Here is a 16722-nt window from a genome sequence, read left to right as displayed (position 1 = left end):
TTACCTGCATGAGGGACAAAATAGCATTAAATAACATTCAGACTGTTGTTTGCCTTGAGTCTGACATAAACAATAATGAACTTTAATGGTTTAAACTACAGAGCCAACAGGCATCTTGCTGTTTGGCAGTTTAGAAATATTTTGCTTTTAAAATCATGATTTTGAATCTTGGTAATTAAATTTTTCTTGAATGTTATTGGTTTCTTCTGTAAATTGTATTGTATTGAATCGTGGCATAAGTATTGCAATATGTATCGTATCATGAAGGGACGTATCATTTCAGCCCTAGTAATGGCATATTGTCTCACAAACACAATATCAAAACTTGATACATAGGTACATGTAAATAACGTAATCTTTTACATGATTTGTTTTGCATGAACAAATATTATCTTTAGAAATGAAATGGACATAAAGTTGATGGCTTCATCACTATTAAACATCTGTAGATGTGGATAAATGTGGACAGACTTATCTCCCCTCTTATAGCTGTGGTCAGTGGCCTATATCTCTGTCATCTCATCGTATTTTTCAAAACCACTGTTACATGCGCCATTGTGACTGTGATTTTCGCAGACCAAAATAAGAGATGCATCAAACAAACTTAAGAGATGGAGAAAGTGGTTCATTCTTTATTTCTTGAATAAATCCTTAAATTTTATTATTCATCCACATTTATATATTTATTGATCTATTCCAAATCTCCCACAGTTTAACTAATATTCTCTTGATTTATAACATACCTGTATATAGAGTAAAGGTATTATTGTAGGCAACTTCAGCGAATGTGACATTGATTTATAACATACCTGTATATAGAGTAAAGGTATTATTGTAGGAAACTTCAGAGAATGTGACACTGATATGCCCAAAGAATACTCCCACACCATGCCACGGGTAAGTCATTCAAGTGAAGCCGTACTACATTAATACGCCAGTTTCCGAGCTCTTCTGTGTAGGAGGTGCATTTAGTGGAACTTTGGAAGCCTAAGTGGGACAGAGAGGACCTACAGTCAGATAGGAAGATGATAAAATATATCAAAAGCGGCTTCTCTTTAAATATGTAAATGTAGGAAATACAAAATACTATCAAAAGAAATGTTTTACTATAGTGGAGACATAAGAACAATGCCGTATTTGCAAGTAATACCCTGGATATGATGCATACCATCAACAAGACAACGTGATATAATGGGAACCCCATGTATTTAATTACTCCCTAAACACTATCATTTACTTAGTTTGTGTATCAGTCAAATTTGGGTGATGAAACTGCGTATGAGAGACTTACTGAGCACATTCACTTATGCAGTGATGAATATTTGTCCCACTCCCGCATGTAAACAAGTTGTTTTGCACCTTACTATGTACAAGAGTTCTCCAAAGGGAAATAACTCGGACATATCTCAAAACTGGCATATTAAGGGGCTTTTTTCCACATCAACCTCTTCTGATAGATTTGTTGGTATTAAAAATGAAAATGTTTTGTATAAAGCGAGCACACTTTTAAATGGTAGTCCTTTATTTGTAGGGAGGGTTTCCAGGGGAAGACTTTGACCTCAATGACAGTGGGAGCTGGATGACCAAATTTAGAACACTGAAACCTGACAAGAACCGGCGGAAGGAGGAGAAAAGGATCAAAGACGATGAAAGGAGGAGGCAAAAAGAGGAGGTAGGTGCTTAAAAATAATAGTACAGATATCAAGGAGGACCACAACAAAGTGCAGGCATGCACCAGATTACCAGGCAGGTCAATTGTGTTAGTTTTCAATCAAAATGATTTGATGTAGATCCTCTATAGTCGAAGATCCTCTTGTTTGTTTATTTTGTTGTTCCCTTGTTTGTTTATTTTGTTGTCTCTTGTTTATTTTGATGTCTCTTGTTTGTTTATTTTGTTGTCCTCTTGTTTGTTTATTTTGTTGTCTCGTTTGTTTATTTTGCTGTCCTCTTGTTTGTTTATTTTGTTGTCCTCTTGTTTGTTTATTTTGTTGTCATCTTGTTTATTTTGTTGTCCTCTTGTTTGTTTATTTTGTTCTATTGTTTGTTTATTTTGTTGTCCTCTTGTTTGTTTATTTTGTTGACCTCTTGTTTGTTTGTTTATTTTGTTGTCCTCTTGTCTGTTTATTTTGTTGTCCTCTTGTGTGTTTATTTTGTTGCCCTCTTGTTTGTTTATTTTGTTGTCCTCTTGTCTGTTTATTTTGTTGCCCTCTTGTTTGTTTATTTTGTTGACCTCTTGTTTGTTTGTTTATTTTGTTGTCCTCTTGTCTGTTTATTTTGTTGCCCTCTTGTTTGTTTATTTTGTTGTCCTCTTGTCTGTTTTGTTGTCCTCTTGTTTGTTTATTTTAATGTTTGTGTTTGTTATCCTTCTCTGACTTATAACTCAGATACTACACATTTAGAGTCATCATGCATTAGAGGAAGGTGTGCAATGACCTAAGCCTATATTACAGTGAGCTCCATTAAAAATGAGGAAACTAAATATAGTAGAACCCTGTATGTCTCATAACTTGGATACTTTGAGAGATAGAATTATTCAACCTTGTCAGTTAATGCATCTAAAGGATGTGTTGTGATCTAAAACTAGGTGATGATGAGCTCAAATAAGAATAACATTGAATATAGTGAAACCCCGTACAGCTCATAACTTGGATACTATGAGGTCTAGCATCAATGAGCCTGGACAGATTCATCCAAGCCTGCGGGTTATACTGTAGGGGTTCTTCTGTTGTAGTATAGTACAGTAATAATGATAGACTTGGTGTCTAGGAAGTTAGGTTTTGTTTCAAGGAAATTGTGAGGATTGTGTAAAGCGACTGGAGATTGTGAGGATCGTGTAAAGCGACTGGAAAGTGTGAGGATTGTGTAAAGCGACTGGAGATTGTGTAAAGTGACTGGAGAGTGTGAGGATTGTGTAAAGCGACTGGAGATTGTGTAAAGCGACTGGAGATTGTATAAAGTGACTGGAGATTGTGTAAAGCGATTTGAGATTGTCCTCTGTGTAGTTATTGACAGCGAAACTTCATTATGTACGAGAAATTTGTCAAGTCAATTACCTAACATGTGTAAAAACAATATCAAAATGTTGTAGATATGCAATCCGGTTACTATAAAATCTTGACCATAATGGTCAGATCTTTAATTTTAATTGATTTTAAATTTAATTTCCTTTAATTTGACTCAACCTTGAAACTTTCGATCACTCAGAAGTTTTATCAAGGTCCCTTGAACTTTGAGTTATTGAGAGAGTCACCTGTATGTACATTTAGAATATCTCCTGCATTTAATTCCAGTCTTCAACATTTTTAAGGTCAGTCTCCTTGATTCAGGTCTAAATTAGGTCATGACTTGACCCTATTCTCCAGAGTTTGTGATGTGTAAGCCCATCATTCCGAGGGATCTGAAGAGACTTAGCCAACCAACCCAAGCTTTCATTTTCACAAAGGAGCTGCATTAATACCTTTGTCTTCATAGTCATTGTAGTCCAAATCCTATTGTAAGATTACAAAGAAGCTTTAAGAAGTTTATGTCTTGGTATTGCCTTGGTTAAATATACATGTACTTTATTTGATGAAATTTTGGAATCATTAGACCATTTTATTGTTAAGATTAGACCATTTAATTGTTAAGATTAGACCATTTTATTGTTAAAATTAGACCATTTTCTTGTTAAGATTAGGTTGTACAGATAATAGTATGAAGATATTAGTTTAGTTTATTGAAACCTTGAGAAACATCTCATTGGTATGGTACAATTATATAATAATCAAGTAACAATATACTAGTGAGTATAACCATGTGAACAGAATCATGTGACCAAATATGGAGGATCCACAAACATATCATATCTTACAAGTTTCTTAGGCTCAGTGCCTTTATCAAAAACCTTGCTAAATTACATAAAGCTTTTCTGTTTCTTATTGAAAAAAGTTACACAAGTTTGAACATGGATGGTCGAGTAAAATAGTATTGTTTGATGTATGTTTTTCGTAAATCGGAATAATAAGAACATGACAAAACAAAATGATATTGATTAGCATGATAAAGCAATAGAGAGGCATCACGGTTTAATGGTACAGGATACAGGGTGGTGGCGTGGGATTGCCCTTCCAACAGGTTTAATGAGGAGAAAATCTGTGTACATCTCACTCAGAAAATCTTCAGTTAAAGCACCTTGCTTGTTTTGATAATTTGGTAGAGTTCTTATAGGAATTTAGTACAAAGTCTTGTCTAGTACAATAGATCTTAATGGTCTCTGTCCAGTTGTCATTGGAAACATAATTACAGGTGTATATATGTTCACCATTCTCTAATCAGTCTTTCCCTTCTCCCTCTTAAACTACAATGAAATTTGTATCTTGATATAGCACTATGAATAAATAATCATTCCTTCCTTCTTTGTTTCATGGCAGGTTCCATGTTCCACCTATATGAATCATATCACTCTGTGCAGGTAGATATTTAAAGGTCCAGTGATCAATACTCCAGACCGAATAAACAGAAAGCATAGCAAAGCATGTAGTTTTATGGATTTAAATCTCCGTTTGCATAGTTTCCCAGATAAGATTTGTACATACTTATACCTACTAGTATCAGGAATTAAATGTGATATCAGATATTTCACATGAGATCAGGAATTTATTACTTTGTTGACATATTGTCAAACTTTGAGAATAGAGTGTGGTTCTGGGTATTGTTTCATGTCATTGGATTTTAATTGTACTGCAAGGTACAGAGACGCGTAATGCACATGTGCCAAGTAACCATGCTTAATTCATATGGTGTTATGGAAGTCATTAAATGGGGGGAAAAAGAAACATTCGATTCAATAGAGTTCAGATGTCATTGATTGAGCAGGATTTTAGTGAACTGGATTTGATAGCATTGATGAATAGTTTGGAATAAGAAAGAAGTATGGGCTGCACAGCTTCTGTTCATGTGATGCCATATTCCACAGTAATCAAGAGTGATACCCGCTTAGATAATGATCAGGTAGGGGCAGATGGTCGAGTGTCTGACAGTCCCCAAAACATTTAGATGTACATCATCGAGTGGCTATTAGTTGGGTCCCAATTTGTCAGTTCCTTTCCTTTATCAAGAACATGTTTTAAATTATTAACTCACCTTAGCTGAAATCATTACATAAAATAGATACACAATCATGTCTTCTTACACTACAGATAAAAAAAGAAGTTCAATACATGTAATGGAAATATATAATGACCTTTTTGCACTTGATATACTAAAAAAAATCATGATATTAAATTTGAGAGTTTAAAAGGACATATTAGGAGTAATGTCAGTTTCTAAAATTTCACATAATTTTCAAGGTCTGATCTTCAATGGAATTTTTAAAAAAAGTGGGGGTTAGAGATCAAATTTTTAAATTATTGGCAAAAATACTGAATTTTTATACAAAATTTCAATTAGATTAATTTAAATTTTTATAAGAATTGGTGTTCTATTTGGAAAAATATACCAACTAAATCAATAAATTCCAACATTTGAACTAGTTCCAAGTCTCAACTACTTGTATCATAGATTTATGTCTCCCCTCTTTCAGGGGGAGACATATAATTATTGTTTTTGTACTTTCCGTCCGTCTGTCTTTCTGTCACAGAATCTTGTGAATGCTTCTCCTCCTATATGGCTTATCAGATAGGCTTGAAACTTTGTACAATGCTTCATTGCCATTTGTAGATGTGCATATTGTCGGGACAGGAGGATCCAATTATTTTCCTAAAAGTTATAGTGGATCTAAGAGGGATGAAGGATGTAAAATAGCTTGTAAACACTTCTCCTATATGGCTTATTGTGTTTATTTTTTTTTTTCTTTCTGAGAAAAATATTAATGAAAACAAGTTTTTATCAACAGAAGTGCATGATTTAATGTCAGATGGATATAAATCTATGCTTATTTCACAGATGAATTCCATGTTATGGTTTAATTTTAAACACATAAGGCCACAGTGTTTTAATTTATTGGTTTACAGATTTAAAAAAAAAATTTTAGGGTCGGTCGGGAGAAGAAGAAAAAAAAAAACATTTTTAATATCTATCGTTGTTTTATTTTCAATAAATCATTAACATTTAATTTCGTGAATACAAATAAACAAAACATGTATTTTAAAAATATTAGATAAAAAATTCTTTAGAGTGACTAGTACGTTATGAATTTTGAAAAACAAAAAATGCAATTTCAAATTCAGTGTATAACTATTACATGTATCTATGTTACACTTTGGTGGAACATAAGCCGAGAATGTATAAGGTCATATCTCTTTGATGTTGTAAAGAATCCAGTATTTATATAATGTTGTTCAGTAACTTTGCTGTATATGCTCAATAAAGATTTTATATTTACAAATTGTAAACATAAAGAAAAAAAATTAATATAAGCACTATTACAATTGTATGTAGTAATTCCATTTTTAATTTCAGAATGTTTATACCCCCATGAAATAATTTTTAACCCCATTTTCCCCTCATAGACATGCCCATGGAATTATCTACCACCTTTTTGAAAGAAATGTTTCTTGTTTTTCATTTTTATTTGATTCTCAAATTCTTTCCACCACTACACAAGGAATACTAATTTACGAGAAATATGCATACCTTTCTGAGTTTTATCTGGTCAAATTTTTACAGGCGTTCATTATAATATCAAAAGCATCTAACAATTTCTCACACTGTTAGGATTTTTGACAGCAGAGATGCATGTACATGTATTCAAATACATTTATTATGACATGTACTGCTATGGTATAAAGTCATTAGTTAGAATAATCTGTGTCTCGGTACAGGCCCTCACCACACTCAAACCGGGTCCGTAGAACATTATCAATTTAACGATAGAACATCCTATCTAGTAAAGTCGCTAACAACTGTACCTTCCTCTCAGTTTTAAACACCCAAATAGCACTGCATTTCGTGTTATGTTAGCAGCAAGAATACCGCCAATTGTATGAGAAATATTTATTTCTATCAATTCCCTTTTTTTTTCGTGACGAAATGGCATCTGTTTCGTCGACAAGAACGATATAGGTATCATTGCTGTCATCGTGCATGGCCTTATCTGTTTACATGGTTTTTAAAAATACGGAATAAAGATATTTCGCAAAACGAATAGTGATTACCAATTACAAATCAATAGGTTTGCGTTTCACGATTTTCTATTCGTAAAATTGAAAATGCATTTTATTTTTATTTTCGGTTTGACATTTTGGATAGTTTGGCGGAATTTTAAAAAAGTAGAAATTTGCATTTTATTTTTTTTCCGTTTCCCCAGAAATTAGGGTTGGCGGATCCGTAAACCAAGAAATAAAAAACTGTGGCCTAAAGATACCAAACTTCTTCAAGATTCACGCTCGTAAGAAAGCGAAAAATTAAGAAACCATGTAGATCAATTTTCTTCACGTGGCTTTTCACGTTGCTATACTGAAAATATATACAAGAAGTGTAAATACCGGAGTTGGACATGAACATTTTCCGGAAATCGCAAGTTTCGCAAAATAAAAAAAATTGGGGCAGGCCGATTTTTGAGGGGCGGGTGGGGATGATAATCTATGAATTAAGTTGAATTGGCCTAATATATGTGTAATATGTTGCACAAATGAGATCAGTATTGAACCAGTAAATATTTAGTTCTAACATCCTGCACAGTTGTGCTCAAAAGCTCAGGATCTAACTTCCTTGCAATAATGGTAATTTTCATTGTTGATACACAGGCAAGAACTCCGTTGAGAGTAGATTACACTTGCTGAGTATTTTCAGTAATTTGAATCAGGCATTGCCTCTCTATATATTTGTGCTATTTAATCATTAATATTCAGGATATTCACCTGTGTTTGGTATGTTCATTTTTCTTGCTTGTAAGCCTGTAAAGCTCAATTTAAATCTCTCTTAGGAAAGAAAACAAAAAGAACAGCAAAAAGCTCAAAAGAAAAAGAAGAAGGATGGCCGTCCCGGAACGTCTGAGAGTGCCTGTAAACTCAGCGAGTTTCCCATGTCTAGTAATAACCCTTCCTTGCCACAGTTTGTAGAGACATGCGTGGAGTACATAGACAATGAAGGTGGGCAAACAGTTACATTGGAAAATTGCACGGGCTAAGCCCATTTGGGCCCAAACACTGATACCATAAATATAGAAAGGGGTCTAACTCGACCAGATTAAAAAAACTACCCACTCACTTCAAATGCCTAAAAAATCAGAAACTAGGTACGGTATGTGTAATTTACCAGTCTCCTTGCATAGATTAATGTTTTAACTACTTGCATGCCAAATTTCAAGCCACAGGTTCTAAAAATAACAGAGATATACGTCATCATTCTCTCGATTTCACGTGTTGATTTTCACTAGGACATTTACCAGTCCAGGTCACTGGGTGGTTTCTTGCCTATTACAGCAGCGAAATTCAGACTAGTGTGGAAGATTTCAGACCTATCAATTAAAATTTCACATCAAATATATGCTACTTACTTCCTCATACTTGAATAATGTTCTTCGTGTAGACGTTACATGGCTCATTTTTTCCTCAGCAGCATCAACTGTTGACAAGATCTTCCATTTTCATGAACGCACTAAATACCCGATATACTTAAAATCTCAAATACGTGTACCTTAAAACTGATCAAAACTTTACTAATGTGATGTGGCACCTAGAGAAGGAAATTGAACATTATTTTTTGGCTTTCTTAATTTTTTGTTTATTTTATTTCATTTAGATTATATTTACCCATTTTCCCCTTCTTTAAAGTTTTAGGTATTTCGGGTCTTTAGTGCGTTTCTAAAAATGACAGTTAGAGTCAGGAGTTGAAGTTTTGTAAAATAAGCGACCCAGATACTGCAAACATAGAGCATTTTATTAAAGTATGAGGAAGTAAGTAAGGTATATTTGATGTGAAATTTTAATTGTCAGGTCCAAACTTTTCGACACTAGTCTGAATTTCACTGCTGTCATAGGTGATAAACCACCCGATGACCTGGACCGGTAAATGTCCTAGTAATTATAAACAGGTGAAATCGAGAGAATGAGGACGTATATCTGTTATTTTTAGAACCTGTGGCTTGAAATTTAGCAAGCAAGTAGTTAAAACATTAATCTATGCAAGGAGACTGGTAAATTACGCATACCGCACCTAGTTTCTGATTTTTTAGGCATTTGAAGCGAATGGGTAGTTTTTTTTATCTGGTTCTGAGTTAGACCCCTTTCTATATTTATGGTATCACAGAGTTCAGGCCCAAACGGACTTAGCCCCTGTGGAAAATTGTGAAGAGGATGATCAGCTTTGTTGATTTCAGATGATGATCAAAATAATGGGACTATCATTAGAAGTTTTTACAGACAAAAATTATTTTTATAATAGTGAAAATCTATGAATCACAGTGTGATTAATAAAGACTGAATTTTATTTTATTGTATGGAGAAGTAAAACCTTTATGTGTCTTTGTTTTATAATGACAGGTATGAATACAGAGGGTATTTACCGTATCCCTGGCAACAAGCTACAGGTGGAACTTCTTCATGGTAGATTACAGGAGGGTACGTAAGAAAGTTGTTATTGTAATAATATATTTTTACATGTGTATATGAAATGAACAGAAACAAATTTTCCATTAGATTGATATTAAAATAAATTAAAGATGCAGTTTTTGATATGTATTAAAGCAGCATGTATTTTTATTTTCAGATCCGTCGATAGAAATCCGAAAATTGGACATCCAAGTGAATGCAGTGGCTACAGTGTTAAAGAATTTCATTAATGACACTGAGCCCCTGATTCCCCCGAATCTACACGATGAGCTGCTGGAAGCTGCAGGTTTGTCCAACTTATTTATTATGACCAGAAATGTGAAGTGGATGTTGTTAAGCAGTTTATTAGCTCAGACCTAGTATCAAATATTCTCAAAGATAAAAACCTGTCAGAAGCCAAGTATGTTGTACTTATAATTGTAATAAATATTCTCTTTAATCTTGAATTTGAGAATTTACCCTTGAGAGTGCTTGTCCTTGGTTTTGTTGTGAGGAAAATCTCCAGTCATTTGGTTGCATGTTCATATTTGACCTTAATGTAACTATTGTTGTTCTTTGATAAAAAGTTTTTGGTGGTTTATTGTGTTTTTTTTGTTGGAAAATTTGGAAATTCAGATCAGCATTTTTGACAAGAATTATATATATTGTGATAGACGCTTGTCTTGATGTGTTTTTGGTGAAGTCTGTTAAATTAAAGTGATATATTTTGAAAAACTGAAAGTTTGAAACTCTCTGTAATGCATCATCTTATAGCTGAATGGTGTGTTGTTTTAATGTTGTGTACACTTTACAGAAAAGATTACTGAACAAGATGATGATTCTGAAGGTAAAAATATCAACCAATCACAATTCAGCTTGAGGTCATGTTAGAGGTCACATCTGGCGTGCCTGCCTGTGTGCTTTACTGCTTTATTATTTTTCTAAGCACTGACATACACTAATAACAATTTTTCCATGACCATCTCAGTCATTAATTCTGTAATTTTCCCATGCCATCTCAGTCATTAATTCTGTAATTTTCCCATGCCATCTCGGTCATTAATTCTGTAATTTTCCCATGCCATCTCGGTCATTAATTCTGTAATTTTCCCATGCCGTCTCGGTCATTAATTCTGTAATTTTCCCATGCCATCTCAGTCATTAATTCTGTAATTTTCCCATGCCATCTCGGTCATTAATTCTGTAATTTTCCCATGCCATCTCGGTCATTAATTCTGTAATTTTCCCATGCCATCTCGGTCATTAATTCTGTAATTTTCCCATGCCGTCTCGGTCATTAATTCTGTAATTTTCCCATGCCGTCTCGGTCATTAATTCTGTAATTTTCCCATGCCATCTCAGTCATTAATTCTGTAATTTTCCCATGCCATCTCAGTCATTAATTCTGTAATTTTCCCGAGCCACTTAAAATATATTACAGTATTTTGAACTGCATCCACACATTTGCATATGTAGCCATTACAGGATAATATTACCCGATAGCTGCAGTGAATGAAACATTAATTTCTGTGCATGAGTATTAAAGACATACTTATATCTGTATATACTGTAGACATTGCTGTTATCGTCAAAACATTCTGTGGACAGAATGTCATTGTACCTGGAAGTTCAGATGTGTACAAAAACGAGTGCACATCATTATAATGAACATTCTCGATATTTCCATTTATTTATTCAAAGATAGGTCTTTGAAGAAGAAAAAATCGGTGTGTAATTGAAGCACACAACTATGTGTGTTAAAGTTAACTCCAAAAGCTTATCAGTAGAGTACATCATTAGTTATTATCCTTGATCTTTCTGGTGTAACCTTGACTTTCCATGGTATGATATTACTGGTAGACATCATATTTCATTTTATTAATCATCAGCATTCTTCTATAAAGCAACTAACATTGAAATTAAAAAATGGATCTGGGATTTGATCATGTCTGAGGATACTTACCTGTTTGGAGTTATTATTTCCTGCAGAAATATGCAGAAACCAACTCTGATGCCCATTTCATAATGTAGAGCAGAAAGTCTGGGAAAAAGTACCTTTCTAATGAAAACAAAGGGATACATCCATTAAAAATGTTACTGGGGAAAATTTGCATGTGTTAACATTTTACTAATGCCTTACTGAGACTAGTTTAGGAAAACATATACCATCTCATTCTCTATTTCCTGTCAACCTAAATTCAAAAGCTATAGTCTTTGTGCACTGTATTTTTATATAAATTTATATCGGATGACATGCACAGATTTCTGGGTTTGATAACAATAGCATCACATAACAGTTTTATCACATCAAACAATTTAAATGTGTGCAAAAAAACATACATTGTAGGTTGTGTTCTTACAGGAGTTGTTTTTTTTTATGCATGTGTTGGTTTTTCATTCTTCAGGTATGCCTGACAAGAGCTCAAAGCTACTGGCTCTAAGAGGTGTTCTCAAAAAGATTTATCCCACAAATTATGAAGTGCTAAAGTATTTCATTACTCATCTTCAGAGGTAAGTGTAGATGATGAAACTAAGAAATATACACATTTTAATGCTCGACACCGCACTAGTGATCATTGTTTAAGAGATTAAAGAAATAATGTGGCCATTATTCTGCAATACACCAATCATGTCATCATAAGATTATCAGAACAGTGATATATAAATAAATAAATATATATATATATATATGAAACTTCCACAAGGAAAATAGAAGTATGGGCTTAAAATATAATAACTTATGGAGACCATACCTGTTTCGTGCTGTTTTATGGCTGTTCCACAATCCTCCCTATTGTTTTTACACTGGTGTTTTGCAATTAAAACAGTAAAATCGATATCTGATAATTTTATTTTATGATCATAAAAATATACTCAATATGTGTTACATTGAAAGATGATAATTCAATGAATAATTAATCGTCTGCATTCCAAGTAAACAAACATGGCGAATCAGACAAGTTGACCCTCTTTCACGTGTGTGTAGTTTTGTTGGAGAGTGCATAAGTAGATCAGATAAAGTCATCGCATTGATGTAACCCATCAGCATCTAACTAAATATTGGAAATATCTAAATAGTAGGCCCTACCTTCTCACCTTTTTTTTTTTTTTTTGTGGGTAAAAAACATGTATTCCATTTTTGGAGCTCCTCCTTAGTACAAAAATAAAGGAGTGATGTAGAAAAACTAACTCAGCCAATCAGAAATAAAGGAGTGATGTAGAAAAACTACCTCAGCCAATCAGAAATAAAGGAGTGATGTAGAAAAACTACCTCAGCCAATCTGAAGTGACTTAATTCGTAGCTGTTTAGAAAAACATTTCTGAACCATAATAAACAGAAATAAAGTTCTTGTTTTCGTTAATGATACAGGATAACCTCTTGAAATATTGTTTGAATTTTTATATAACAAAACATTTCTTGACCTCAGAAGTTATTCTCCACCATCCACGAAAACATGTACTTTAATTCTTAATATTTACTATCTGATGAGTTCTAGCAACAACTTTTATTCATGAATTGATGTGGAATTATTCATAATTGTTTATAGCAATGACTGATTTTACCATACCTTTGTACAAATTGAGTGATATTTCTAAGTGATGGACAGTGACAAGTCTGGTGCTGCCTCTCAATTAAGTAGAACAGGTGGTCTAAATATACATGAAACTGAATGAGAGACATGCATATGTTACATTATTGTCAGGGATGTCATTTTTCCTCATTTCAGAGGAAATCCTCTTATTCACTCAATTTTCGAAAACATGAAACACTCTGGGTTTGATCTAGTGTGACAGAAAATGATATTGTTCTAGGTAGGGTGAGGTGTTTTCCTCCCTTTCTGACCAGTTTTCCTCTAATTTTGGAGGAATTCGGTCACATCCCTGTTAATATATTGTTTACCAAAGGCAAGCATGACCACATGATCTTCTCTCTTTTGCAGGGTGAGCCAGTTCAAAGCTACACATAACATGAACAGTTCCAACCTGGCCATTTGTTTATGGCCCACCCTTCTAAGGATAGACTTTACCGGTAAAACTTACACAGATATGACCCAGATGACTAAACTTCCCGCTATCATAGTACAGACTCTTATAGAACAGTGTGGATTCTTCTTCCACGGCGAAGATGAAATCTCCGAGGTTGTGTGATGGCCAGGGAAAGTGATTGCTGTTCAGACTCTGTGAGAACATTAAGCCTAATTATTTAGTTCATATCACTGTAGGAGACAATAATGGGGAGATTACGAGGATTGTGGCGAAACGTAGTGCCAGAAAGTTTGTGCCGCACAAAGAAATATAACTGCCAACTTAGCAGACCGGCCCTCCATGCCATGCAATGGCAGACTGTCACCGGGAGGAGTTCGGCAGCTAACTGTTCAATAGGTTGGCAGATTTCAGAGGCATTTTCTTGTTCATTTATTATATAGTGTTTTATTACAATTTTAGTGGGCCAATATACCAGTGCATAATATGTGTGTGGGAGATTGTTGCAAAGGAATGGAAAAGATTGATGCTTTGTTATTAATGTCAATGATATCAAATATTCCGCCTCATCCATTTTTTTTTTTTTTTTGAATTGTTTTACTTATATATTCAGATTAAACTGTATTGATGTCCATTTTCAAGATGCTATGTATGCAACCCAGAAATTTTGTTGGAGTCTTGTGGTCATTCTCAGTTATGCTGAAACTCATCCTGAGTGTACACTGTGTGACAATTTAGGTATAATATTAAAGCAAGTGCTATACGATTTTGAAGACCAAATGATAGTAGTCATTGTCTTGTGTATGATAGCAAACTTAAAATCTCTTCTTTTTTATGAATGTTTGACTTTCTGCTGTTTTGTTAGAGAACACCCTTTTCAGCTGTGATTTGATAATGTTGATTTTTTGTGATATCTGTTTCATATATTATGTTATTTTTGACTCTATATTGAAACTGTTATTCATTTTGGAGAATCATGATTTCATTTGCTCTCATTTTTCCCCAGATGGAAAAAAATATTTAGAATTTTTTTTTTTTTGCAATGACATGTAGATACTAGTGATGAATATTACAAAACCCTAAACATTGCCATAAAACTTAGAATTTGTAGACCGGATTTCTCGTGATTCCTAGTCTGAATCTTCTAAGGTAAAAGATTTATAGGAGTTTGGAGTTTTTATCTCTCTCTCTCTCTCTTTCTTTAGAGTGGCTTTTAAGAAGATTTTAGATGGCAGTTTATTACATGTGATAGCTACATATACACACATTTTCTAAGTATTTGTCATTTTTACAGGGCTTTAATTTTCAGTTATGAATTAGTGACAGATTTTGATTTAATTTTTTTTTTTTTTAAACATGTTGAGTATTCACATCCAAATTTCACCAAGAAGTATAATTTTGCCTGTATTCTCTTATTTAAAACCACCATGTAAACCTTACTTTGTGTATTAAAAAAATGCATAAAGTCAGTCATATTTATTATATATTTATATTTAACTGCATACCCAACAACATAAGTGATACTCATCCCAGTTAAGAATAGTTTTACATATATCTTGTAGTGCATTTCAGAGCAAATATTGGGAGCACAGCATATGAAGATTTTAAGAAAACACTGATAAAGTTGCAGGGCAGTTGAGACTAATGTCAGCAATCTATGTGCCATGGCTAATGGTTGAAAAAATACTTAGAATTATTTCAATCTACTGGGAAATCATTTATCCCAGGTTATGAACTCTGTGTATGGAAGTTGCCAAATAATTCCCATGACTTCAACTCTTGAAGAAAAAACACAAAGCCTTTTGATTGGGCAATATTTATTGTGAAAATTCAGACTGATTGCATCATAATTTCAAGAAGATCCCCCCTTGAAACTCTCTAGTCCAAAGCTTCAATGTGTCTTTCATATAATCATGTAAAATGCCATTAAAGACACTGTGTTCATTGTCAGATAAGTCAATGGGGGATTGTCGTGTAAGTAAGTAGACAAAATACTTTTATCATACTTTTTGTAGTAGTGGACCATGAGATACCCAGAGCTCTACATTAAAGGAATGTTCAAAAAAATTAATTGATTTTGGTTACATTTATTCTCATCATTGTTGTACAATTCTCAGTACTTGTAGTCCTTTGATTTTAATGCTTTTGACCAAGCTGTTAGACAACTACAATATATGACCAAAGCATATGTGTAACTGTATTCTCCTATTCAGACTGTTGCTCAGGTTTATAGATATGTTATCCAAACCAATAATCAGTGTAGTTACCCAAAACCTCTGTAAACTCCAGCCTGGACATATATTGACCAGTTCAAATCTCTGTAAACTCCAGCCTGGACATATATTGACCAGTTTAAAAACACTTTTTAAGTTATGTATTGTTTAGGTTTATGCAGATCTCTGTTACAGGGTTGTGAAATGGAAAGAAAAAAAAAAGAAAAAAATTGGCAAGATTTTATTACCATGCAAAGAGAATGGGTAAACTTGACAGATGCAGATTTTTTCCTCATATATAATGAAGTATACCAAGCTTGCCTTTGTAATTTGTTTTTATTGGTTAGACATTCTGTATGACATTTCCATGTGACTTGTCATATGGGTAAACTACCAACAGTACATGTTGAATGGTTTCCACTGCTGCTATTTAATTTGCTTTATACAGAGATGTACAATAATTCAATAAAATGTCAATAATTTACTTGCTTTAGATTTTTGTGATTGAATGGCAGAGTCCATGCAGAATGTTGGAGAAATGCTGGGTTTTCTTAGCTCACCTGGGTCGAGCTCAAGAGGATCAGATTAGCTAACAAGTGCTTCAACAGCATTGAAGATGATAGATCAATGTTTTGAGTGTACTTTTTCAATAAATGTTAACTCTGGGCTACAGAATAAAACCCAAGAGACTATGATATGCAGATATGGTATAGAGAATTTACTGTGGACAAGGCAAGGAACTCTGAGATCTTGAGTTCAGTTGGCTCCTTGAATTTTTCTGAAGTGAATCAAATCCCTGTGTTTTTCCTCCTATATAACTTGAATCTTGTTAATGAGTCAGGTGAACAGATGTGGTTCAATATGTAACTCCTGACATATCCTCCATCCTTATTCCAGTCAAACCTGTTTCTCTCTAAGTAAAATGACACGACTGAGTGGTTTCAATGTATAAATCAATCAGCGGGCCTTTAGCACCGTCATCGTTTTTCAAAGTGCAGTGGCATATTTAGAGTCCC

General features: G+C 33.7%; 1 protein-coding gene across 10 annotated transcripts in view; it reads left to right on the top strand.

Moving 5' to 3' along the window:
* LOC125683851 (rho GTPase-activating protein 190-like) overlaps positions 1-16190 on the top strand; it is a 70376-nt gene extending 54186 nt beyond the window's left edge. For 8 of the 10 annotated variants that reach the window (XM_056141696.1, XM_056141701.1, XM_056141698.1 and 5 more), the window contains 8 exons: positions 839-897; positions 1532-1672; positions 7904-8069; positions 9462-9539; positions 9688-9816; positions 10324-10356; positions 11915-12020; positions 13451-16190. In XM_056141696.1, the coding sequence (XP_055997671.1) occupies positions 839-897; positions 1532-1672; positions 7904-8069; positions 9462-9539; positions 9688-9816; positions 10324-10356; positions 11915-12020; positions 13451-13658 (920 nt within the window). In that variant the 3' untranslated portion in view covers positions 13659-16190. The remainder of the gene's footprint in view (positions 1-838; positions 898-1531; positions 1673-7903; positions 8070-9461; positions 9540-9687; positions 9817-10323; positions 10357-11914; positions 12021-13450) is intronic. The other 2 variants (XM_056141699.1, XM_048925336.2) reach the window with 1 other exon arrangement.
* The last annotated feature ends 532 nt before the right edge of the window (positions 16191-16722 follow it).

The sequence above is a fragment of the Ostrea edulis genome, chromosome 6, assembly GCF_947568905.1.
Source record: "Ostrea edulis chromosome 6, xbOstEdul1.1, whole genome shotgun sequence".
Taxonomy (NCBI): domain Eukaryota; kingdom Metazoa; phylum Mollusca; class Bivalvia; order Ostreida; family Ostreidae; genus Ostrea; species Ostrea edulis.
This window is presented reverse-complemented; position numbering and strand designations above follow the sequence as displayed.